Source organism: Nyctereutes procyonoides, unplaced genomic scaffold (genome assembly GCF_905146905.1).
Source record: "Nyctereutes procyonoides isolate TBG_1078 unplaced genomic scaffold, NYPRO_anot_genome, whole genome shotgun sequence".
In the NCBI taxonomy this organism is placed as follows: domain Eukaryota; kingdom Metazoa; phylum Chordata; class Mammalia; order Carnivora; family Canidae; genus Nyctereutes; species Nyctereutes procyonoides.
The window spans coordinates 21,398,710-21,424,505 of record NW_026575122.1 but is presented as its reverse complement, the minus strand read 5'-3'; the positions used below and the strand labels follow the sequence as shown (position 1 = coordinate 21,424,505).

The 25,796-nt window shown below is 33.8% G+C and overlaps 1 protein-coding gene across 1 annotated transcript in view; it reads left to right on the top strand.

Annotated features, from left to right (window-relative positions):
- The window catches only part of SMARCA5 (SWI/SNF related, matrix associated, actin dependent regulator of chromatin, subfamily a, member 5), a 40,812-nt gene extending 18,980 nt beyond the window's left edge, over positions 1-21,832 (top strand). The window contains exons 9-24 of the mRNA XM_055336499.1: positions 868-936; positions 3,806-3,915; positions 6,071-6,297; positions 8,304-8,425; positions 8,509-8,661; positions 10,024-10,156; positions 12,758-12,906; positions 13,103-13,222; positions 14,043-14,153; positions 14,486-14,599; positions 14,992-15,114; positions 15,868-16,000; positions 16,820-16,938; positions 17,344-17,556; positions 19,740-19,847; positions 20,570-21,832. Of these exons, the coding sequence (XP_055192474.1) occupies positions 868-936; positions 3,806-3,915; positions 6,071-6,297; positions 8,304-8,425; positions 8,509-8,661; positions 10,024-10,156; positions 12,758-12,906; positions 13,103-13,222; positions 14,043-14,153; positions 14,486-14,599; positions 14,992-15,114; positions 15,868-16,000; positions 16,820-16,938; positions 17,344-17,556; positions 19,740-19,847; positions 20,570-20,635 (2,070 nt within the window). The 3' untranslated portion in view covers positions 20,636-21,832. The remainder of the gene's footprint in view (positions 1-867; positions 937-3,805; positions 3,916-6,070; positions 6,298-8,303; positions 8,426-8,508; positions 8,662-10,023; positions 10,157-12,757; positions 12,907-13,102; positions 13,223-14,042; positions 14,154-14,485; positions 14,600-14,991; positions 15,115-15,867; positions 16,001-16,819; positions 16,939-17,343; positions 17,557-19,739; positions 19,848-20,569) is intronic.
- Positions 21,833-25,796: the final 3,964 nt, after the last annotated feature.

Here is a 25,796-nt window from a genome sequence, read left to right as displayed (position 1 = left end):
TAGTAATTATACTATTTTTTTGCTGAACCAGAGTTCATTTTTGAACTTTGTTTCCATGGTACGGGGTGGGGAGAAGGAGAGAAAGAGAGAGCATGCACATGTGTGTCTGGCTTTTGAAGAGTTCAGTAAGTTCCAAAACAGTTAATTTTGATTTTTGTGTTAAGGGTCATTTTAAAAGAATAGAGAAATTTCTGTTTTTGGAAGACAATCAATCTCAGGAAAATACTTTAGTTCTGCTTTTATGTATTTTGATGTTTTTATTTTAGAGATTTTTCTTAATACATTGATACTTCATTTGTTCTAGTAATCTGTGAAAGCTTTGTGCCAGTTAACATAATTAATTCTAAGATTATGTTTACTAATAAAGCACAAATATATAGCAGATGTGTTGAAGAGGTAAGAATATGAAAGTTATTCTTGTTCAGATCCTACCCAAATGCTCATGCTGGTAATTTAAATTTAATTAAAATTGACACTGCTCTGGAAACTGTTTGAGTAGTCTGAGTGGCCTTGGCAAACAAACTAAAGTGATTTTAGTATTTTAGTTTCTCTAAAGATATTTTGCAAGAATATTAATTCTCTAATTCTACAGAACTTCTTTTCCAGCTATCTTTTTCATTGTGAAACTTGTTATCTGTTTTTGAGAAAAATGTTTAGGAGGTAATTTGATCTTAGGGTAGTTCTAAAATGAATTGCTAACAATGACACATGAAAAATACGGGATTGAACCAAATGATTTTTGCAATTTACATCTCAAATACTAAACTAATTCTAGAATTCATTATTACAGCTAGGATAAATAGGGTATTTATAGTTAATGCTTGTAGTTCATATTTCTGATCTTCATTTTTTTGACTTTTAATCTAGGACTTTGATTCATGGTTTGATACAAATAATTGCCTTGGGGATCAAAAGCTAGTTGAGAGGCTTCATATGGTAAGTATATTGGAATAAGGTCAAAGCATTTTTTTTTTAAGATTTTATTTATTTATTCATGACACAGAGAGAGAGAGAGAGAGAGAGAGAGAGAGGCAGAAACACAGGCAGAGGGAGAAGCAGGCTCCATGTGGGGAGCCTGACGTGGGACTTGGTCCCGGGTCTCCAGGCTTTGAGGGCCTGCCCTCAAAGCATATTTCAAATGGGAAAAAATGATAGAAGTTTAAATTAGTGGATTATTTTCTGTTAACAAAAATGTATTGACTAGAATTAGATCTATTTGAATCTTGTCACTTAACTGTTTAATCTTACAATGGGGGCTGGGGGGTTACGAAGTATGGTGCTTTTAGTGTTAGAACCTAGGATGAAATTCTAACTTAATGGAAAAAGTAGCCCAAAAATAAGAGATTTGGTTCTCAAAGGCTAAAGAGATCCCATCTTTTGTTCTTAAATTCTGCGACTGTGTATATAAGCAACTGCTAATAGTACATTGTGAGCAGCATTGGTAAGTTTTTGCTGTAATACATACATAGCTTTGTTACTTCTTACTGAAGATTCACAAGTGCAAGTTGGTAAGTGGATATATTTCTCAAATAGAACCCAGATTATGATGGCTTGACTAGCAAAATAAAGCCAGACAAGAAACTTCCATGTATCTCATCTTTAATAATTATGGCATTCTAAAATAGAACTTTGCAGTGAGTCTTGAAATGTTTACACTTTTTTCTTGCTGCATTATAAACAAAGGAAACGGGTCTTATATTTGTATCTCTAGCACAATGCCTAGTTCATAGTGGATATTTGAACTGAGGAAAAATTTAGTCTTAATGTTCAGATACTTGTTTCTGTATAAATTAATTATAACGTACTTTAAAATTCTTATGTACTGAAATTTTGTTATGTTAAATATTTGAAGGTGATTATCTGTTAGACATGTTTGTTTATAATTAGGTGGCATTTAAACACGTAAGCATTCAATTTAGAGTATGGAGTATATGTGTAGACTTTGTTTTAATAAGTAGGTACATTTATGTGAAGCAAACTACAACAATTCCACATAACAGAATCAGCCACTATAGGCATCACTATTTTGTTCAGACAGTAGTATGAAAATGCTTATAATCGGGGAGAAGAGGTCTGGTAGCTACCTTTCTGTTCTCTGTCTTTAAACCTCCACCTGTGCTGTGGTCTCATGATGAAAGAAAATACTGAGTATCAGCATAGGTATACTTAGGAATGAGATCATTTTTACTTAATGTATCAGTTATCTAATATTGCAAAATACCTCTTCCAAAAACAAAACAACAAAACAAAACAAAACAACCCTTAGTATCTGTTTTAGTAACCCAAGAATTTATGGATTGGCTGAGTGGTTCCTTCACTAATTTTACTTGTACAATTACCTGGATTATTCTGGAAGAGGGCCAGTGGGCTAAGATTATACTAGCTTCCTTACATGATGACATTACATTAGAGAAGTATTGCTGATTATTTTTCTCACCAGTTTTTTATTTGTGATTATATTTTTATAAGCTAGTGTAAACAGAACATAGGAAGAAACAAATCTTTAGTTTTGTAGATACTTTTGAGTTTATTGAAAATGAGCTACCTACAACATGGATAGGTTTTATAAACATGCTGTATGAAAGAAACAAGATGAAATGAGTATATGTTAGTATAATTCTATGTATGTAAAGTTAAAAATAATACTTAAAACTAATCTATGATGTTAAAGTGTAAGGGGGCATAGTGACTGGGAAGGTTGCAAGAAGGATTTTTGGAGTATTTTTATCTAGGTGAGATAGTTGATTACGTGGGTATATTTACTTGATTGAAATTTACTGAATTGTATAGTCATGATTTGTATACTTTATGCTTTACTTCCAGAAGAAGGGTAATAAATTATTAAGTTTTTATTTTTATTTCAGTAGAGTTAACATACAGTGTTATATCACTATTAGGTATATAATGCAACTTTCATACATCATCCAGCACTCATCACAAGGGTAGTCCTTAATCCCCATCACCTATTTCACCTATCTCCCCACCTACCAAAAGGGTAATACTAAAATCTCTAACCATAAAAATATTTTAACGTGGACCTACCTTTAAGTACTGTTAGATAGTCTTCATGAAAGTACAGTATTACGCCTCAGCCCCCTGGTCCCTTATCTGCAGGTGATACATTCCAAGACTTGTAGTGGGTGCCTGAAACCAAGATATACCGAACCCTGTATACACTGTTTTTTCTTATATATATCTCTGATGGTTTAATTTTTTTCCATTATGATAGTTTAACTTATAAATTAGGCAAGGTAAGAGATTAACAGCAATAATTATCAAATAACAGTAATTGTTCTGTAGCATATGTTATATAAATATGGTCTCTCAAAATACCTTATTGTACTGTACTCATCCTTCTTGTGATGATGTGTGAGATGATAAAATGCCTATATCATGAGATGAAGTAAGGTGAATAATGTAGGCATTATGCCATAGTGTTAGTCTACTGTTGACCTTACGATATGTTAGGGGGAGGATCATCTGTTTCCAGATTATGGTTGATACTGGTAATTGAAGCCATAGATAAGGGAGGATGATAACTAATTTTAAACCTGAAAGCCAGTGAATGGTGAAAGCATCAAAACGTACTGTTTTTAGTATTTTATTACAATATAGCAAGTATATATTCATTATATGTATTGAACAAGTAATGATCCTGTATTACCCTTCAGGAACTCAGAAATAATAAATTATATTTGAAAGGGAGAAATTCTAGAAATATATAAATTTCCATGTATTTAATAAACAATTTTGAGATCCTGAAATAATAGTTATAAGATCATTGCCATTTCTTTTTTGTCATAAGGTTTTGCGTCCATTTCTCCTTCGTCGAATTAAAGCTGATGTTGAAAAGAGTTTGCCTCCAAAGAAGGAAGTAAAAATCTATGTGGGTCTCAGCAAAATGCAAAGGGAATGGTAGGTATTCTTAGACATTTTAAAAGTCACTATTGATTCTTCACTAACTTTCTTTGTATTTTATTTTTCTGATTGTGTCTGCAAGGAATTGGCTGTCTGCCCTGTTGAGCTCAGCCTGAAAAATTTTCGGTCATATAATTTAGGACTTGCTAATCAAATTTATAATACAAAGCCTTAAAACTATTAGTTTACAGAATCAGGCTGGGAGATTTGTGAATCCAAGGATTAAACTTGGCATTTAATTAAACAGGGATGTGTGTGTGTGTGTGTGTGTGTGTGTGTGTGTGTGTGTGTGTGTTTATACCTAAGTTTGGGTTTTTTAAAAAGGGGTGACTCAGATGTAGACATGATGTTAACTTGGTGGTTCATAAATACTGGATTGTGAATCAGTGCTAATCTGATGAAGATGGAGAATGTAGAGATAGAAAATTTAGGTGCTTTCTTTTAACCCATAAAGCTATTATTTTATATATATAAAAGGCTCTGTTCTGAGTGGATGTTTTAATTTAGGCAAGATAAAATGTCCTTTTGTAGATTTGTGGTGGTAATACAAGGTAGCTATTTTTAACACCTCTCTAGGGCATAATAAAGATGTTGAAAACCTTGTAAGTTTCTCTCTCTTTCTTTTCTTTTCTTTTCTTTTCTTTTCTTTTCTTTTCTTTTCTTTTCTTTTCTTTTCTTTTCTTTTTTTTCTTTCTTTTCTTTTTCCCTTCCCCTTCCCCTTCCCAGCACATGTTAAAATACATGTTGTGTTCAAAGGAGAGAAATAAATAGCCACCTTATTCTTTATTGGATACACTACATTTCAAGTGTATTTAATTCCATACTTGATAAATGTCTGCAAGCGGCTGGAGTTGTTGGTAGAAGTATAGAAAGAATAGAATGTAAAGAAATGGGCACATCATCTGAGGAAGAGATGACCACTGTAGACTTTTCAAAGACTTTTATAAGATAGCAAAGCTATTATTAGGTTTGTCTTGTATGGCTCTAAATAACAAAACTATGACATGAATCAGTGTTAAGGGAAGAGAAATATTTTTTAGTTAAATATTAGTGAACTTTATATCAGTCAGAATTGTATAGAAAGGTTTGCCTTGAATAATACTTTATGCTTCATAACTGGAGTTGTTATGCTTGGATTGCTTAGGTTATTGAAGTTATTCTGTTCAGAGGATTCAAGGTCATGAAATTTTTGTATTTACATAGATTGGTCTTTCCTGCAGGATGTTTACATTCTTGATGTGCATTCAAAGCTTTTTATAATCCATCCTTAGTCTATGACTGTAGCTTTACTGCCCTCATATCCCCCCACCAATTTACTTTTATTTGTATTTAAATCACATTGTATTCATTTTATTCTCATCCTCATGCGTTAGATCATCCGCATGCCTTACCCTATCATGATTCCTCCTCCCTCCTTAGATCTTCATGTTCTCACCCAAATTCTACACTAGTTACATTGAATAGTAATTAAATACTATTGGCACTCTTCCATTGGAAAAGACTACAAATTAAAATTATGTTTAAAACTTCCTTGGGGTGCCTGGCTGGCTTAGTCAGTACAGCTTGGGATCGTGAGGTTGTAAGTTAAGCCCCATGTTAAGTTTAGTGATTACTTAAAAATAAAAAATTAGGGATCCCTGGGTGGCGCAGTGGTTTGGCGCCTGCCTTTGGCCCAGGGCGCGATCCTGGAGACCCAGGATCGAATCCCACGTCGGGCTCCCGGTGCATGGAGCCTACTTCTCCCTCTGCCTGTGTCTCTGCCTCTCTCTCTCTCTCACTGTGTGCCTATCATAAATAAATAAAAATTAAAAAAAAAATAAAAAATTAAAAAAATATGTCACTTAGGTTTTAAGTTTTGCTTATTTAAAAACATGTTCTGCTTTGTTTTAATTCATCCCAGGGAAGCATACTATTTTGGACCTCAAGGTCCAAAGTGTAAGTGTAAACATTAGAACAGTGGGGGAATAAAGAAAAACAGGGAAAAAGAAAGATGTTATAATGCATGGTAACTCCTAACCACTTCTTAGAAGTTGATGGGTTCTTTATAGGTATTTTTGAGTTAAGGTATTTTGAGTTAAGGTAAGGGAGGTAATTAAATGTGAAAGTAACAGGGCACATTTGAGCCCTTTTAAAATATTTTTCTTCTCGATAGGTATACTCGGATATTAATGAAGGATATAGATATATTAAACTCTGCAGGGAAGATGGACAAAATGAGGTTATTGAACATCCTGATGCAGTTGAGGAAATGCTGTAATCATCCATATCTCTTTGATGGAGCTGAACCTGGTCCACCTTATACAACTGATATGCATCTAGTGACCAACAGTGGCAAGATGGTGGTGTTAGACAAGCTGCTCCCTAAATTAAAAGAACAAGGTAAGTACGTTACTGATACCAAATTGAGAAGTGATGAAAACTGTTTTACATTTTAATGTAAAATAAAGGATCAATACAATTTAAAATTACTGATCTGGCAAGTTGAAGTATGGGAGGGCATTGAGAAACTTCTTTCTCGTTACCCAAACTTCATTTCTCTCCTCAATTTTAGGCTTATACATCTTTTTAGTGATCAGTAGTTAGGGCAGTTACACTCCTAGATTTTGGGGGATTTTTCTCACTTTATATATGCTTTCCCAGATTTATAAGCTTTTTTTTTTTTTTAAAGTGCCAAGAATACTCTTTCCACACATAGTTCCCAGATCCTTTGGTAAACAGTGTTGTGTTCATGGTATTTGTTTTTAATTATTTATGTGGAATTTTTAATTATTTAAATAATTAAATTTTAAAAATAAGGTTAACGGTAATTACTAAATATGTGCACGGACCCAAAGCAGATTTGTTTATAACATGGTGACTTTTTGTGTGAAAATGAGTATGTCTGTAGTATATATAGAGTTATAGTTAAAATACGTGAGTATAGAATGAATTGATTATGATGCCAGCTTCAGTCATTATAAATTCATGGCAAAACTTGTTTATATCTATACCACACTTCTTTTCCTCTTCTGGATTATTTTGAAATAAGTCCCAGACATCAAAGCATTTCATTCACAAATTATTAATTCTGTGATATTGAAATAATATAGTCAGATTTCAGATTTTTCCATTTGTGTTTTTCCTATGTGTTTTGCTAAGAAAGACTTTGTAGGGCAGCCCCGGTGGTGCAGTGGTTTAGTGCCGCCTGCAGCCCAGGGTGTGATCCTGGAGACCTGGGATCGAGTCCCACGTTAGCCTCTCTGTATGATGCCTGCTTCTCCCTCTGCCTGTGTCTCTGCCTCTCTCTCTCTCTCTCTCTCTCTCTCTCCCTCTCCTCTCTCTCTCTCTGTTTCTATGAATAAATAAAATAAAATCTTAAAAAAAAAAAAGAATGACTTTGTACCTGTCACCTCTCTAGGATACTAAAAATTAAAAACCTTCTAAGAGTTGTCAGTGAATTGGCTTACTTTTTTCTTTTTTGCTTCTGTGCCTTTTTGTGGAAATACGTTGTATAAAATGCTTTCTTTGAAAACTAAATAGTAAAGGATTGACTTGGAAAGGAATAGCAAGAACTTGGTAGAAATACTCAAATGTTAAAGAAAGCTGTATTTAAACTCTGGAAGGAGAATGGAGACTATTGAGCATCCTTAGGTTTTCCAGGTATAAGAAGGTGAGATAGCAGCAGATTATCAGCTTCAGTTTATAATACAAGGTAATTTCATAATCCTTACTTTTTTATGACTCCTTGGTCTTCTATATTCTACTGTGAAGGCATTGCTTAGTTGGCTGAAGAAATGGAGGCAGTTTAATAACTAGAATCATGGCATAGGTAAAAGATGACCATTTAGATGTGAGGCCACACTTACATTATGGTCTTTCAGTCTGGAATTAGGTCTTCAGAACTAGAAGGAGATGGGTTTTGGGTGTGTGTTAGGGGACGTTCAGGGCCATGCACATGGGAGAATTGCGGTGGAAGTGGTGGTGGAAGGTTATTTTTAAATCCATGTGGAATAAAAAGGATTATTCTCTCAGCCTTGGGACAGACCCAGGTCAGGACAGTATACCCTTTTCCATTGATCTTAGTGTGTTGTACAGATATTACATTACCCTTTTCCATTTGTGCCATGGTGGGAAAAATGTGGAGAATGACTGACTTAGATAAATAATGCATATATTTTTTTCTTTTCTTTTTTTTTAAAGATTTCATTTTTATTGATTCATGAGAGACAGAGAGGCAGAGACCCAGAGGGAGAAGCAGACTGTATATGTATTTTTTCTTATAACCAACTAGGTAACTTAGAGTTAAGGGGAACTGGTTAGTCTTAGTTTTGGTTAGCCTTAAATTTTTAAATACTTTTTTTTAACTTTTGAAGCTTCTGAAAATGGGCTGTTCTATTTGTGAACAGGTTCACGAGTACTAATCTTCAGTCAGATGACAAGGGTATTGGACATTTTGGAGGATTACTGCATGTGGAGAAATTATGAATACTGTAGATTGGATGGGCAAACACCCCATGATGAGAGACAAGTGAGTAAGATCCAGGGAGGGAAGATAAAAAAATTTAGCAGATAAAATAATTTCCTGACGTTTGTTTCATTTCATATCTATAGGAGTCCATCAATGCATACAATGAACCAAACAGCACAAAGTTTGTTTTCATGTTAAGTACACGTGCCGGTGGTCTTGGCATTAATCTTGCTACTGCTGATGTGGTAATTTTGTATGATTCAGATTGGAATCCCCAAGTAGATCTCCAGGCTATGGTAAGAGATAATAGTAAATATATTCTTAATATTTTCTTAAAGCTTAATTTCGTTAGAGCATGCTAATGGTCTGCAAATTTCAGTGACAACCCAGTAGAATTTTTTCTCTGACTTAATCATTCAGGGAGGGTGTTTTATAGGTAATCTTTCATCTAAAGCAGGATATATCTCTCTCTTACAGCTTTGCCATATCTTGGAGTATAGCTATGTCCAGTGTATCCTGATGGCCCAAGTGGGAGGGATAGAGAGAGTTGAGGATTGCCTAAGAAATTTTTTTATGGTTCAGATCCTAAAGTGTCCCCACATTCATTGCCAGCCCTCAATCAGTATAACTGGGTGCAAGGGAATTGGTAAATGATAGTATAGTTGTGCCTTGGGAGGAAAGGGAAACCAGTTTGGTGAGCTATAGATCTACCATGTTAGATGCTTAAAATTTATGCCCATGTGTAGGAGTTCTTTGGCTAGAACAGGAGGATCATTTTTAGATTGAGAAAATGTATGATCTGCGGATTAATATGGAAGCTTATAAATTCTTAAGTTTGATACTTGACACATGGTATTTGTGACCATAACTCAGGTGTTGGTTGCTTATAAGAGTGGCTGAGGAAAATTGAGCAATTAGACATAGGGATGTTTTGTAAGAATGTGTTTTGTGAACTTAATAGATGTTAATCAAATGGAATTCAAATTAATATGGCTTCTTGTATGTAGTTATTTCAAAACTAGGATTTTTATATTGTTTGTGGAGTTCTTTTTTCATGTTACTTCTTTCCCTAATAGCAATGAAGTTTGATATATGATTTAGGTGGAAAAAGAATTTGAATTAAAACTAAGAAAAAAAAGATTTAAAAAAAAATATTATCATCCACCTTAAAATTTATAATTTTATCTGTCTTATCTGGAGATGTGTGAATTTTATTTATTATTTATTTACTTTTAAGATTTTATTTATTTGAGAGAGAGTAGGGGGAGGAGCAGAGGAAGAGGGACAAGCCAACTCCATGCCAAGTGTGGAGGCTGACTTGGGGCTTGATCTCACAAACCTGGCATCATGACCTGAGCCAAAATCAAGAGTTGGATGCTCAGCGGATTGAGCCACCGAGGCACTCTTAGAAATCTGTGAATTCTATATAAGTATAACCTAGAAGTTTTCCTTGTGAAATAATCAATTAATTTGATTGAAATAGAGAAGCCTCAAGGATCTGAGAAATATTAATCTAATAAAAATCTGTTTTTAGAATAGTTTTGTTACATTAAAAACTTTCACACCTGAGAATATTTTAGTTTTCCGTTTTGGTATACACAATCAAGTATTATTTGTGTAATTTTTAACTATTCAAAATAACATGGTAATTTGCCTAGGACCGAGCACATAGAATTGGACAAACCAAGACAGTCAGAGTGTTCCGCTTCATAACTGATAACACTGTGGAAGAAAGAATAGTGGAACGTGCTGAGATGAAACTCAGACTGGATTCAATAGTCATTCAACAAGGTGAGCCTTAGAATTGTAAAAAAAATTACCAAGTTGTATTGACAAATGTTTTTTTCCTAGATTTTCTGGAGATTCTTATTATTGACCATCTGTGGGATCAAGCTAGTGGCATGAACAATACTTATATTCCAGAAAATAGTAAGCTTTAGTTTTTCATAAGAGGATGGGTTTAGGCTGAGGAAGAGTGAGGTTTGCATTTGGCTTTGCCAGTTAGGTCTTTTATAAACCTTTTGAGCCTGTTTCCTCATCTGTTAAATGGGAATAAAGGGAATTGAAGTTCAGGATTTTTAAGGATTAAAGGGGATAATGTATATAAAATACCCAGCATTCAGTGTGGTACATATTAAATAGAGCTGTGGTAAGTATAATTTATATGTACTGAAAAGCACTCTATTAATTATTCTGGGGTAAAATGAAGACATAAAGATGAAACTCAAAGAATCTGTTGTTATATTTTTTTTCTAGTCTACACCTGTTTACTTAACAGCACCAGATTACAGGCATTGATTGGTCTTAGTGCTGAGAATAAAATGGCGAAAGAACGCAATGCATGTGTCCCTACTTTCATGGAGTTTATTTGTAATTTAGTGAGAGAGATGCCCAGAATAAATGTTTATGTAAATAGGACTAGAACTTGAGAGTGGGATTTTATTTTGGGTTGATTGAAGGGAACTAAATTCTCATGCCAGATTAGCTTTTAAGGAAGACATTTATGTTTTCATGAAGCTTTATTACAATAAGGTTGGTGATAGGGTGTGTAAAATGGAAAAATAGAAAAAAAAAACCCTTCAATTATCTCAGGGTCATATTGGTTTCTTTCATTCTTAAATTTGCATTTTGAGCATGTTCTTTTATCTGTCTATAAAGAGAGACTGTTAATATTGTTTGCTGATGATTCCATATTGTGTGTCTTCATTTTGTGAACTGCCTTTTAATTTCTGTGTAAAGGAATGTTGCATTCTTTTATATCCTCTTAATTCCAACCATAGTGTTAATCACACCTCTGAATATGTGAAGACAATAAATGATGGTTTATTATTAGTTTTATTAATAATTATTTACTAAGTGCTTACTTTGTGGCATGCAAGGTGCTAAATACTTTGTATCCATTATCTCATTTTAGTCTTCATGCAATTTTGAATTTGGCATGAGAAATAGAGGCAAGTCACTTATATACCATTCATGTAACTAAGAAGTGACTCATCTAGGACCAAGAAGTATATTAACTATTAGAGTGAAGCGCTTACATGCGAAAGTCTTTGGAACTTGCCAAACAGTAAAGTTTCTCCTGGATAATGTAATGGCGAGTTCTTTTTCCTCTCATATTCATCCATGTTTTTAGAAAAACACCTGCCTTATAGTATTTTTAATTATTCATATCTGTGAAACATTTTTGAAAAATGAAAATTGTAATCAACTTAGAAAAACTAAGTTTTTTTACTTAGGTTTTTGTTTTTTTTGGGGGTACAAATTTTGTATATGTGCTGCTGAAGTGAGCATGGGGGTGGGGCTTAAATTTTAGAGCAAAATTTTGTGCTAATAACTCTGTAGGCATTAGTCAAATAGCAAGCCTCAGGTGTATCTCTTTGTATTACTGTCTTGTGGAGTAAGAGATGTAATTAAAAATAATGAGAAATCATAGAACTGCTTTCTGTCTGACCAGCTCCCTCTCTGTCCAATGGGGAAGTAGTTTCAATAAGACAGACCATTTTGATAGCAGTGAGGTAGCTTTCAGATCAAGAAACATATTCTATAGATACATCCTAACTTTGAAATTCATAGATGTCGGTGGATTCTGTTAGGGATGCAAAGCTGTGATATACAAGCATTTAAGATCCAAGAGAACAATTTGATCTTTATCCATACTCCTTTATTACACAAGTTAATTGGAATACAAAAAGTGAAGCTTTGTGTAAGTGAAAATATTTCTTGATATTTTTGTTTTGATGCTTGTGTTTTCGAAAACACAAATTATAGGGTTTACCAAATTCCTACCAATTGAAGATCTTCGTTTTCTTATGTTAAATTTCTTCTGTGATCAAAATAAGCTTTGAAGAGTTTCAGTTCTTTAGATTAGGAAATTTTCAGAAATTAAAAATTTATTTAGTCCTTAGATAAAGTTTGGCAATATGAAGGTTTTTTTTTTTGTTTTTTTGTTTTTTTTTTTACGTTACCTTTTTTTTCCCCACTTCACTTTTCAAAGAAAAAGCTGATTGGGGAGTATTAGTATTAATGTCTTTCTGCTTATCAGAACTTCTTGTGATTATGATTTGATCTCTTGATATTTAAAAAAAAAAACTTGCTGCTAATTGTGATTTTCAAATATTCCAGCATGATATTATTCAGCCCATATAAGAATACTTTTTATTGAGATATGGTATGCAGTAGGTTTCATTATGTAATGGATTAACAGTAGGATATTTCAAAGTTTACAACTAAGAGTGGCATATTTTTATGTGAGAAGCAGAATTATCGGTAGTGAATAAACATGATTAATATTTGAGGCAAAATAGATGGTATTACATCTAACATTTAAAATTCCAAGTTTCAAAACAACCTTGATTAACATTATACAACGTGTTTGTTTGTTTTTTTTTCCAGGAAGACTTGTGGATCAGAATCTGAACAAAATTGGGAAAGATGAAATGCTTCAAATGATTAGACATGGGGCAACACATGTATTTGCTTCAAAAGAAAGTGAGATTACTGATGAGGATATTGATGGTATCTTGGAAAGAGGTGCAAAGAAGGTGAGGTGTAGATTAAATGATTATGTTTTTAATATAAAATCTTTTAAATCAGAACTGTTTGAGGAAATATGTATGTGAGCCATAAAAAGGAGTTTTTGTGTACTACAGAGCCTAACTTATTTTGACTACGGTTCTCAAGGTTTTTTTTGTTTTGTTTTTAATTCTCAATATAATAAAAGTGGTTTTTTACCCCTAGACTGCAGAGATGAATGAAAAGCTCTCCAAAATGGGTGAAAGCTCACTTAGAAACTTTACAATGGATACAGAGTCGAGTGTTTATAACTTTGAAGGAGAGGATTATAGAGAAAAACAAAAGGTAACTTGAGAAAGCTATTTTGGTTACTTGAAGGCCTTACTTTACTTAAAACTTGCGATTTTAAGTGTTAGCTGTAACACCTTGTAAATTTGTCTCCAAGCAGTCATTTTTGTATATTCACATCTAAATTATTTTCATTTTTATATGTAATATCAAATTTTCAGTTAGTAATCTCTGAAATGTTTTAAAAGCTTATGTAATGAGGCTTACTGTATACACTGTTAGAGTTGAAATATATTGTAGGGGTGATTATAATTTAGAATCTTTGAAAACTAAAATAATTGGCAGAATTAACATAACCTTACTAGATTTTTTTTAAAAAACATAATTGGCTGGTAGTGATTAAAGGGGAAAAACTTTGTAATTTCTTAAGTAATATTTGTTAATATATAGTGAAATTAGAAAATACAAGTTGGAAGAAAAATAGTTCTACTCAATGTTTTTTCTGTTAACATTTAAGCTTTGTATATCCTCTGGATTTGTTGTAGGCTATATATTTTTCTCCTAGTTTGAGTTACAGCATTTTCTGTAGGTCTGGTCCTTCCTCCCCCTCACCAGATAAAATGTTCTCCATTTGGTCAAGAAATACTTAAGTATATCTTTGCTATTCACCATACACTGTGCAGTGTATTAATTACATAGTTTTGAGCAAAGTATAGTCCCTTATCCTTGAAGAGCCAATGGTCCAGGATTTTACGAATATCTTGCCACTTACAAATAACAGTTGTAATGATGTATACACAGTATGAATTGCATTCATCTAAGATTTGTGACTGTAAACAATCAAAGTTGGTGATCTGCATTGTTTCCTGTATGCTAGATTGCATTCACAGAGTGGATTGAACCACCTAAACGAGAAAGAAAAGCCAACTATGCTGTCGATGCCTATTTTAGGGAAGCTCTTCGTGTCAGCGAACCTAAAGCACCCAAGGTGAGTTGATGGAGCAATAAAATATCCAAAAATACTAGAATTGTAAATTTTTTTCTTATATTCTTAATAGTTAAATCAGATTGAGAATTAAAATCTTCTGTGGCTTCTTACAGTGTATTTCCATCAGTTTTCATTAAAAAGTTTTCTTAAAAATTAGTTGTAAGTATATGCATTTAAAGTTTGATTAATGTTCACTATTAATGATAAATTCAGTTGCTTGGAGAATTAGCCATCATAAGTTTAGAGAGAGGAAATTACAATTAAAATCAAAGCAAAACTTTTTTTTTTTAATGGATAATACTGTTTTTTTGTTTTGTTTTTTTTTCCTCTAGGCTCCTCGGCCTCCAAAACAACCTAATGTTCAGGATTTCCAGTTCTTTCCTCCACGTTTATTTGAATTATTGGAAAAAGAAATTCTGTATTACAGAAAAACAATTGGGTACAAGGTAATGGAAATAACATTTTGTTCATAACTAACCTGGTTTTGTTCTTAATTTAGTAAATGGAGGGTATATCAGGTTTTTTTTTTTTTTTTTTCACGGTTGGATTAAAACTTGTAAAATGTCATTTGGTTGGTTAAGAATTTAGGGCAGCCCCGGTGGCGCAGCGGTTTGGCTCCGCCTGCAGCCCAGGGTGTGATCCTGGAGACCCGGGATCGAGTCCCACATCGGGCTCCTTGCATGGAGCCTGCTTCTCCCTCTGCCTGTGTCTCTGCCCCTCTCTCTCTATGTGTCTCTCATGAATAAATAAATAAAATTAAAATCTTTAAAAAAAAAAAGAATTCATCGCAGACTTTCTAAAATCTACTGATGGATGATATAAACAAATATTTTTTTAGGTGCCTCGAAATCCTGACCTACCAAATGCAGCACAGGCACAAAAAGAAGAACAGCTTAAAATTGATGAAGCTGAACCCCTTAATGACGAAGAGTTAGAGGAAAAAGAGAAACTTCTAACACAGGTATATATAGTCTTTATTCAACATAAAATTTAGTGTAACCATTACTTTGTAAGGCTACTATGCTTAGGTATGTTGGGGTACACAGAAGTACATGTTTTGTCTTTCAAAAAGTAAGTAATTAAAGATGATAAAGCATGAGCCTTATGGGTGTATGCTACACTTTGATTGTCACTAGTTGTTGAAGTAGAGAAAGATTATAGATTTGCGCAAGCCTTACAGTGGATACGTTTTTGATTACATTTCTTCCAGTATTCATTTTCTTTTCCTGTGAATCTTCCACATTGGTACTAAGTTACTGTTCTCAATTACAAGTCTCTATTTGGTACTATTTTGTTTAACAACCTATACGGTTTAATCAGGATCTTTTAGAATCTGGCCTTAACGTACTTTTGAAGCTTTATTTTTCTTCCATTTTCCCAATTGTTATATCTTTGCTCTTTAGTGTATGTTTATTGCTCTTTGCAAACTCCTGCTTATCCTTCAAAATACCGCAAAATCACTTTCTCACAAAATCTCTTTTTCACAAAGCATTCCTCTCTTCCACTCAAGATTTAATTGCTTGGTTATGTAAACAATATGTGATATATTGCTAAAAATACACATCTATGTGTATGAAAAATTACCACTTTAAAATAACTTAAAATCTAGTAGTAATTGAAAATTTTCTAATACTTCAGACATACTCGTAAGTGAAATAGCATTTTACCCATATTCACTCTGCTGTTATTCTGTTTTGTTTCCATTGCTTTGAAGGGATTTACCAATTGGAATAAGAGAGATTTTAACCAGTTTATCAAAGCTAATGAGAAGTGGGGTCGTGATGATATTGAAAATATAGCAAGAGAAGTAGAAGGGAAAACTCCAGAAGAAGTTATTGAATACTCAGGTAATTTTTAAATCATTTTAATAGATTAAAAAATATTCTCAGGTTTTGGAGTGCTATTTGGGGAGTTCAGGTTTTATTATTCTGAATTATGTTTTGATAAGCTAAATTTTGCCACAAGTTTTAGGGCTGTATTTTTTTTGTGTGTGTTTTTAAAAAACTGAGTTGGAAAGAAAATGTCCTCTTTTTTAAAATGGCATAGTCCCCCCCCCCCCCCCCGCTAACTGGCTATTGCCAAGAAAATAAGAATAGGTCATTGAATAATTGTGCTTTAATTTTATTTTTCTCCACAACTTCTTAAGCACTATGTGCCATTGTTTCTTGAAATCACTTGGATTGTTAAGTGAAGAGGTGTAGTGTGCTGCAATGAGTGTGCCTAGAATTCAAGAAAAATAGAAATTTAAGAGTTGGGAGATACTTTTTTTTTTAAAGATTTATTTATTTATTTATTTATGATAGAGAGAGAGAGAGAGAGAGAGGCAGAGACAGAGGAGGAATGAGAAGCAGGCTCCCTGCCAGGAGCCCGACGCGGGACCCGATCCCGGGACTCCAGGATCGCACCCTGGGCCAAAGGCAGGCGCCAAACTGCTGAGCCACCCAGGAATCCCCCGAGTTGGGAGATACTTAAATCATCCAGTTGATCTCATTTTTTTATAGTTGAGAAATTATATAATTGACTTATTTTATAGTATTAGATGTGAGAAAAATGAAAACATTTCTTAATCCGTAGCAAATTAGAGTATTAGAGTATTTATGATAAATTATTTATGTTTCTCCTCCTTCTTCCACTTGTCCCATCTGTCCAACTTTTATTCTTACCAGCTGTATTCTGGGAAAGATGCAATGAACTCCAGGACATAGAGAAGATTATGGCTCAGATCGAAAGGGGAGAGGCAAGAATTCAAAGAAGAATTAGTATTAAAAAAGCACTTGACACGAAGGTACAGTCTGTATTAATAAATATAGAACTTCTGAGAATATGTGAGTTAAAGGAACTTTTTAAAAGGAAATGAAATTTAAAACGAAGATTTTGTTCAAAGAACAGTATTCAAATGTTATAGTTATTCTCAACAGAATTTACCTTAGTATACTTCAGTCGAAATATCTGGGTCAGAGTCTCTATGATTAGCTCTTTCCTACAAAGTCTGAGCCTGTATCCCTCTCTAGAATAGTAAAGATTATAAAGTTGTTTCACAGCAAAGGTTATATAATGCAGTTGAAGTGCCTTTGGATAGAAAATTCTGACTTGGAATGGAACATATTTAGCTAATTTTATTAAGGCTAAGTTTGAAATACAGATTATATAAGATTTATATTTTATATAATGTAAAATCTGACTTTGATAGATTGGACGGTACAAAGCACCTTTTCATCAGCTGAGAATATCATATGGTACTAACAAAGGAAAAAACTATACTGAAGAAGAGGATCGTTTTCTAATCTGTATGCTTCACAAACTTGGATTTGACAAAGAAAATGTTTATGATGAATTACGACAGTGTATTCGCAACTCTCCTCAGTTCAGATTTGACTGGTTTCTTAAGTCTAGAACTGCAATGGTGAGTGCCTGGGCCTTTTTGTGTAATGTAGCACAGTTTAGAGTAAGTATTGCTTCATATTCTTTAAGGTAAGTAAGGTAACTTACTAAGAGTAAATTGTGGTTCCACTCCAGCTTTGGGGGGTATATTTTTGTTACAGTATCATGAGTTCAGTCAGTTCCTTAGAAAACAGTTCTCATCTACAGTTAAAAATCTAATATCGCAGATCACGTACAAAATTTATTGGTGGTTCCTTCCTTCTTTAATATCACATATCTTTTAACATCACTACGTAGGATAAGGACTGGTTTTTCATTTTAATCAGGTTCTAAATAGGAAATATCACCATCAGTTTCACCTTATGAATGTGTGATGATCATAATTTAAGATTCGCATTTTTCAGATAATTTTGATTTTCTTAAATGAACACATTTCTATAAGGAAAGAACTCATATTCAGGCATTTGCCTTTCTGAATGTGTTGAGTCTGGATTATTTAATTTTTTAATTTTTTGGATTATTTTAAAATAGCTTGTAGTAAAGCACTTTTTGTATGGTTTAATGGTAGGTTTTGTTTCCATTCTCAATACTAGGCTGTTTGTGATAAGCAAGTTCCATTCCTAATGACCAAAAGTTATAATTCAGGAAAGTTTAGCCTCCATGAATTGCTCTTTTTATTAGGCATTTTACCACTTTGGAGGTTTTAACTTCCATCTTGTGTTCTTTAGGGTGATAGTACCAAAAATATTCTATGGTCTTTAGTTGGGATATATTAGGATAAGCAGAGTTTAAACATCTTTATATAGTGAGATTTCTCTAAGTTTATTTAAAGTATGTTGTTACTCTTCAAGATGGGGGACTGTGCACAGTCTTTTCATATTTGACCACTGAAGGATTATTTTTCACTAAACATTAACAGTGGCTACTCTCTTGTGTATTCTTGTTTGGGAAATGTTGCACTATAAAGACATTATAAATAAAATTTGAGGAAAGACCAATTCCTATAGCTTTATCTTTTTTTTTTTAAAGATTTTATTTGTTTATTCATGAGAGACAGAGAGAGGGAGAGAGAGAGAGAGAGGCAGAGACAGAGGCTGAAGGAGAAGCAGGCTTCTCTGCAAGGAGCCGGATGAGGGAATCAATCCTGGATCCTGGGATCATGCCCTGAGCCAAAGGCAGATGCTCAACTGCTGAGCCATCCAGGTGTCCCCCTATAGTTCTATCTTTTGTCTTTAAGTGGGAACAATTCATATAGTTAATAAGAAACAAAATGTGGAGTATCATGTTGATTTACCAGTACAGTACAAACCAGTACCCAAAGCTGTTATTTCCAAACATGTTTCATGTTAGAGCACACATAAAATATGAGATTATATATGTGCGTGGCCCCTTCTGATGAACACTTAAGGTATAATCCTTGCCTGAGATCACATCTGTAACATTGTAGCATGTATGCCTCAGTACATTTATTAGGTATAGAATTTTGATGAGTGTATTACCTTCTATCTATATTATGTTGCAAATATTTCCAAACCTTGTATGGTGTATTCTATAACTGTATTTTAAAATGATTTTGTTGTAGTTTGCATAGGTCATTTTTTTTTTCAAGAAAACCATTTTGCTTACTAAGTCAGCAATGATGCAAATGTACTTCTCTTTTCTTCAGGGTCGTATGCTAATGCAGCACTACACTTTACACAGCCTCCACAAAGGATTTCAGTTGACTAGAGAGAGACGATGTAGATATCATCATAAACTTTTACATGGCTATTTTTCCAAAATTGGAAAAATTCTAGTTAAGGGAAAGATGACACTTTACACTTCTTAGTAAAGCTCTGGTTCCTTTAGTTTTGGATCTATACGATAGTTCTCGGGCATAGATACTAAGTAGCAATGTGGCATATATTATGTTAATTTTCACTGGTTGAATTTCTTTGGGAAGGAGGGATTTATGAAGATGAAAACTGTGATTTTAAAGAATAAAAACATCAGTATCTTGATTTTCATAGAATGGATTGTAATCAGTTCTTTTGGCTGTTCTAGATTTTATCTTTGGGGAATGTATGAGTAATTATATATTATACAATTAAAACGTTATCATTTTAAAACCTTGGTATCAAAAAAATAAATAAATAAAACCTTGGTATCCTGAAAACTTGAAGATGGAAATACATGTTTACCATATAAATTTAAATTACAATTCAGGAGCTCCAGAGGAGGTGTAATACCTTAATTACCTTGATTGAAAGAGAAAACATGGAACTAGAAGAAAAGGAGAAGGCAGAGAAAAAGAAGAGAGGACCAAAACCTTCAGTAAGTATTCACGAAGATATATTTTCTTTCTTTGTAAGAATTTGAACATTATGTAGCTATCAGTAATGTGTTTGTCTTTATGTTATGAATTGTTCTTAAAAGTATAAATTTGCGTTGTGTAGGGAATACATTACGATGGTATTCCGTAATTTGGAGATTCTTGAAAATCTGGGGAAGATATGTCTTATGAATGCCATGAGCCTACAGTTGACCTTGAGAGTACAAGGTGTAATTTTAGAATACGTAAAGAAATATTAGGAAAGCAATGGTTTTACAACCTTTACTGCAAACTTCTAAGGTTTGGTTTATGTCCCAGTGATATTCTTAGCAATGTGAACACAGATATTTTAAGAGAATTAAAAAAAGGTCTTTTTATTTAGTAATAATTTAGAAAGTCATGAATAAATGAATGCTTGAGTAATGTCTGGTATTTATGTAAAACCTCATTAAAATAATATAGTACTGCTTTCTTTTGGTATCAAGGCATGTTATAATTGTTTGGTGTATTGGTTTACTGTTGTGTATTGCAAATTATTTAATTGGCATTAAAATTTTTGTGTTCATTAAGTGAGTAGACAAGATTTTGGAGAATTAAGATTATTCTGGGTAAGAACGTCTAATACTTATTACTATGTAGCAGTTGTTAAAGTAAAAAAGAGTCCATGTATTTTATCTTTAATATTAGTCTTGTGATTAAAAGGAATCTTTCTGTTCATTTGTAGACACAGAAACGTAAAATGGATGGAGCACCTGATGGTCGAGGAAGAAAAAAGAAGCTGAAACTATGAATACATATTTGTTTCATAATCACTAACTTTAAACCAGTAGTTCTTTAATTTACGGGTCTTCATAAGATGTACTGTACAATACTCAATTGTTATGTCATTCAAAGACATCAGGTTCATCTGTTTACTAAGCTAGAAACATAGTATGTAGTTTCACTTTTTTAAATGCAACAGCTGTGCTGAAATTTTTTTTATCATTAACACTTGAAGTAATAAAACAGGCTTCATTTATTAATAAATGTTTCATTTGATTTATTTTTCTATTATAGTTCCATTTGTGAAGATTGTGATTTTTTGTTTATCAGCTATAATTTCTACACCCAGAGCTTAAAAAACAAGCAAACAACTAAAAAAAATTGCACAAATAATATTTGTCCTTTGGTCTTCACTTAGTTGTGTAATTGTTTTAATTCACTTTGCCTTTGCAGAAATTTGGGTATCTTTGTAGTGCTATATAGAGTCTCATCTGGGAAGATTATGTAAATTGCATTCTCCTTGATTATTATATGGGTAGAATGAAACAAAAGGCAAGACAAATTATCATTAAATTCTATGCATATATCTGTTACGCTTTCTGTTTCTGTAGTTGGTTCTGAGGTGTGAATATGCCCTATTCTGTTGGAAGACTGGCTGTTTAGTTATATAGCCAAAGACATTTAGTATTTTCTGGTTCCGTAAAGTGTTATTGTACCATTTTGTAAAAGGAATATTAATTTTAATTGTTTGGTAAATGTTTTGACAAATTACCTTCTTGAAGCAGCCACAACTTAGAAAGATAATGTCAAAACTAAGGTGATTTTTTTTTTTTAAAAGACCAGTCAAAATAAGGTATGGATTTGTCATACTGTTAAATTGAAATTGGTAACAGAATGTATGTCCCCTTCCAGTTTACCTTTTTTGAGTTTTTAGAGTAATTGAAAATTTTATATTTTAAAATAATTTTTAAGTGTGAATGGCAAGATTGAGTATAATAACCGGTTTTTATTTTCTATGGACAGACTTGATAAACTGGAGACCCTAAAGCCGGATTACCCAAATTGTAGTGTCAGGTTTTTAGCTGTACCAGAGGCCTTTATGTGCTACACATAATTTGTATAAAGTTTTATATGTGCAAATTGGGTACATAAACAATTCTCCATTTTTCTAAGGGAATGCAATAAATGTAGCATCGTGAATAAATATAACTTTTATAATCCTTAAGTGGTCTTTTCTTTCCATTTTTTTTCTCATTTGATTTTTATTTTTTTCCTTAGAACATTATGTCATTCCCTTAGATTTCTTCTAAAATTTCTATTACTTGTCAGTTGTCTGCCCACACATAATTGAGACTTTATTTATAATGCTGATTTCTAAAGTATTACTAATACTGCTTACTTTTCCAAACTGTGGAATCGTGGCTGTGTTAAGCAAAATCCAGTGTTTATGGCAAGTTGTAATTTGAGCTTCCTTTTCTGCTTCCCCTAAATGACATCATTTTAACCTTGGATTCTGGAAATAATTGAGTCTAGTGTATGCAAAATTTGAGGAATAGGGAGTACTCTTAAGGGTGGTAGCCTAATTTTAGAAGAAACACTTGGAAAAACAAGGCTGAAGAAAACTGGAAGTCACCAAAGCACTGTTTTCAAGAGGAGGGGAAAATAAAAAAAGCCATAGAGAGTGGAAATGTGTTAAAGAAATCAAGCTTAGCCCTTGAAAGCTCAGGGACTCAAATAGAAAGGGAAAGGGAAACAGTTAAAAAAGCAGGAAAGAAAAACAATATCCAAATTTTGCATTGTAATTAGCCAATGTATTTCTTTTCCGCATGTCAATTAGGATCTTACTGCATATTTAAGAAAAAAAGCCATGATTCTAATGATACTGCTAGTTAAGGAAAAATTAGCCAAAAGTAACTTTTTTTTTTTCAAAAGTAGCTTTTTAAAAGAGGAAAAATGGTAGAGAAGATAGACTCAAAATTGGAAACAGATTTCCAGTTGATATCTCTTCAACTGAAAATAGAGGATATCCATCAATATGTAGCATGCTATTTGAAGCCAACCTAGAAGAGACTAGGTAGTTTACATGGGTGGCCAAGGTCACAATAATCCATTACTCAGAATATTTCATTTAAATTTAGGTACTATATTAGTTGTTGGAAAGGTTATAATTTATTGGGAAGATATCCAGGTAAAACTAGTAAAATAATCATTACTTTCAACTTCAATATTATAAATAGTAAGTAGAACCTTAGGGAAAAGAGATAATGGAAGCTTTCCCAATGGCACACCTTTTAAAAATCCAGGACATTTCAAATTTATATAGTAGACTTAGAGTGTGGTTATTTTTATAGCACTACTTGCATATGCTCATGATGGTGTTAGTTTTACTTAGAAATCTGAACCAAACAGCCCTAATGGGGGATTTATGAACCTCTAAATGTCTTCACAAGATAGAGTTTAGTGTGATGGATATATGAGAAATAGCAATATTTTGTTAAGTTTTTGGGTATCTAACAACCAATTAACCTACCAATTTGGTGATTTCAAGTTTTTCCCCAAATAGAATTACACTCTTTAAATATTACAAAGGGAAAAATATATCATTTTAAAAAAAATGCTTTTATGTCCTTAGAGTAATAGTTCAGTTGTAATAACATTTTAAGGAATATTTATAAATTGCATTTCTGAGGAATTGTCAGCCTTCGACACCTTTGTTAGTGTTTTTGTGGGGCAATTCAGTGAGCAGTCTCAAGCTGAGACAGTTTGAAGAGGTTGAATCAAGTACAAAATGGTGGACTTGCTTTAGGCATAAATGTAGTCTATGACCTGATTCCTGGGACCATTTTCCAGGAAGAAGCAGCTCTTTATAAAAATAGTGTAACCCATTTTAGTATAAAGGCATACCTCAGATAATGAGGGTTCAGTTCCAGACCACTGCAATAAAGTGAATATTGCCATAAAGTGAGTCAAGTGGCTATGTTGGTTTCCCAATGCATACAAAAGACCTTTATACACTAAAGTGTAATAGCATTGTTTTAAAACGGCAATGCACATACCTTAATACCTTATTGCTAAAAATGCTAACGATCTGAGTTTTCAGCAAGTTGTAATCTGCTGTGGGAGGGTCTTGCTCCCATGTTGATGGCTGCTGACTGCTCAGAGTGGTGGTTGCTGAAGGTCAGGGTGGCTGTAGCAATTAAAGTTTGCCACATGAAAGATTTCTCTGTAGCAGGTGATGCTGTTTGATAGCATTTTATTCACAGACTATCTTTAAATTGTCTTCTCAAACTCTGCTGCTGCTTTATCAACTAAGTTGATGAAATGTCATTTCAACGGTCTTCACAGCATCCTCATCAGGAGTAGATTCCATGTAAAGCCACTGTCTTTGCTCACTCAGAAGCAAACCTTAAAAGTTTTCTTATGAGATTGCAGCAGCTTAGTCATATCTTCAGATTCCGCTTCTAGTATGTTTTTTATTCACCCCATCTGTAATTCCTTTCTCTACTGAAGTGTTGAACCCTTCAAAATCATAGAAGAGGGTTGTACTCAACATCTTCCAAACTCCCATTAATGTTGATACCTTGACCACTTCTCATTAATCACAAAGGTTTTCAGTGGCATCTAAAATGGTGAATCCTTTCCAAAAGGTTTTCAATGTACTTCACCTAGATCTATCAGAGGAATCACTGCCAACTATAGCCTTATGGAATGTATTTCTTAATTAAAAGATTTGAAAGAATGAGTCCTGGGTCTATGGGTTGCAAAAACTGATGCTGTTAGCAGCCATGAAAGCAATATTCATCTTGTCCATTTCCATCAGAGCCTTGGGTGCATTGTCAATGACCAGTAATATTTTGAAATAACTTTTTTTTATTTTAATCTGAGCAGGTCTCAAGAGTAGGCTTAAAATAATCAGTAAACCATGTTGTAAACAGATATGCTATCATCCAGGCTTTGTTCCATTTATAGAGCGCAGAGCACATTTAGCGTAATTCCGAGGGGCCCTAGGATTTCAAGAATGGTCAGTGAACGTTGGTTTCAACTCCAAGTCACCAACTGCATTACCCCCCACCAAGAAAGCCTGGAGAGAAATGAGGAGTCAGAATACATGTGATATTTACCCATTAGTTGTGTCCTCTTACATGGGCATAGTGTCCCAAAACAATTATAAAATTCAAAGGTCACCATAACAAGTATAATGAAGCTTGAAATACTGTGAAAATTAACCAAAATATGAATCGGAGACATGGAGCAAGCAAATGCTGTTGGAGAAGGGGCACTGGTAGACTTGCTCCATTCAGGGTGCCACAGACCTTCATTTAAAAAGGAAAAAAGTGGGTGGGGGGGCAGTATCTGCGAAGTACAATAAAGTGAGGTATGACTGCATCTGGATCCAAAATACTGGTGCATAGACCCCACACTTAGATTTGTGGCAATCAAGTTTTAGGTGGTCACTGGTCATGGTGTTTTTTTAAAAATTTTTTTATTGGAGTTTAATTTGCCAACATATAGCATAACACGCAATGCTCATCCTGCCAAGTGCCCCCCTCAGTGCCCATCACCCAATCACCACAACCCCCTGCCCACCTCCTCTTCCACTACCCCTTGTTCATTTCCCAGAGTTAGGTGTCTCTCATGTTTTGTCACCGTCACTGATATTTTCACTCATTTTCTCTCCTTTCCCTTTATTCCCCTTCACTAATTTTTATATTCCCCAAATGAATGAGACCGTATAATGTTTGTCCTTTTCCGAATGACTCATTTCACTCAGTATAATACCCTCCAGGTCCCTCCACGTCAAAGCAAATGGTGGTTATTTGTCGTTTCTAATGGCTGAGTAATATTCAATTGTATGCATAAACCACATCTTCTTTATCCATTCATCTTTTTTTAAATTTTTATTTATTTATGATAGAGAGAGAGAGAGAGAGAGAGAGAGAGAGAGAGAGAGAGAGAGGCAGAGACACAGGCAGAGGGAGAAGCAGGCTCCATGCACCCGGAGCCCGACGAGGGATTCGATCCCGGGTCTCCAGGATCGCGCCCTGGGCCAAAGGCAGGCGCCAAACCGCTGCGCCACCCAGGGATCCCTCCATTCATCTTTCGATGGACACCGAGGCTCCTTCCACAGTTTGGCTATTGTGGACATTGCTGCTAGAAACATCGGGGTGCAGGTGTCCCGGCGTTTCATT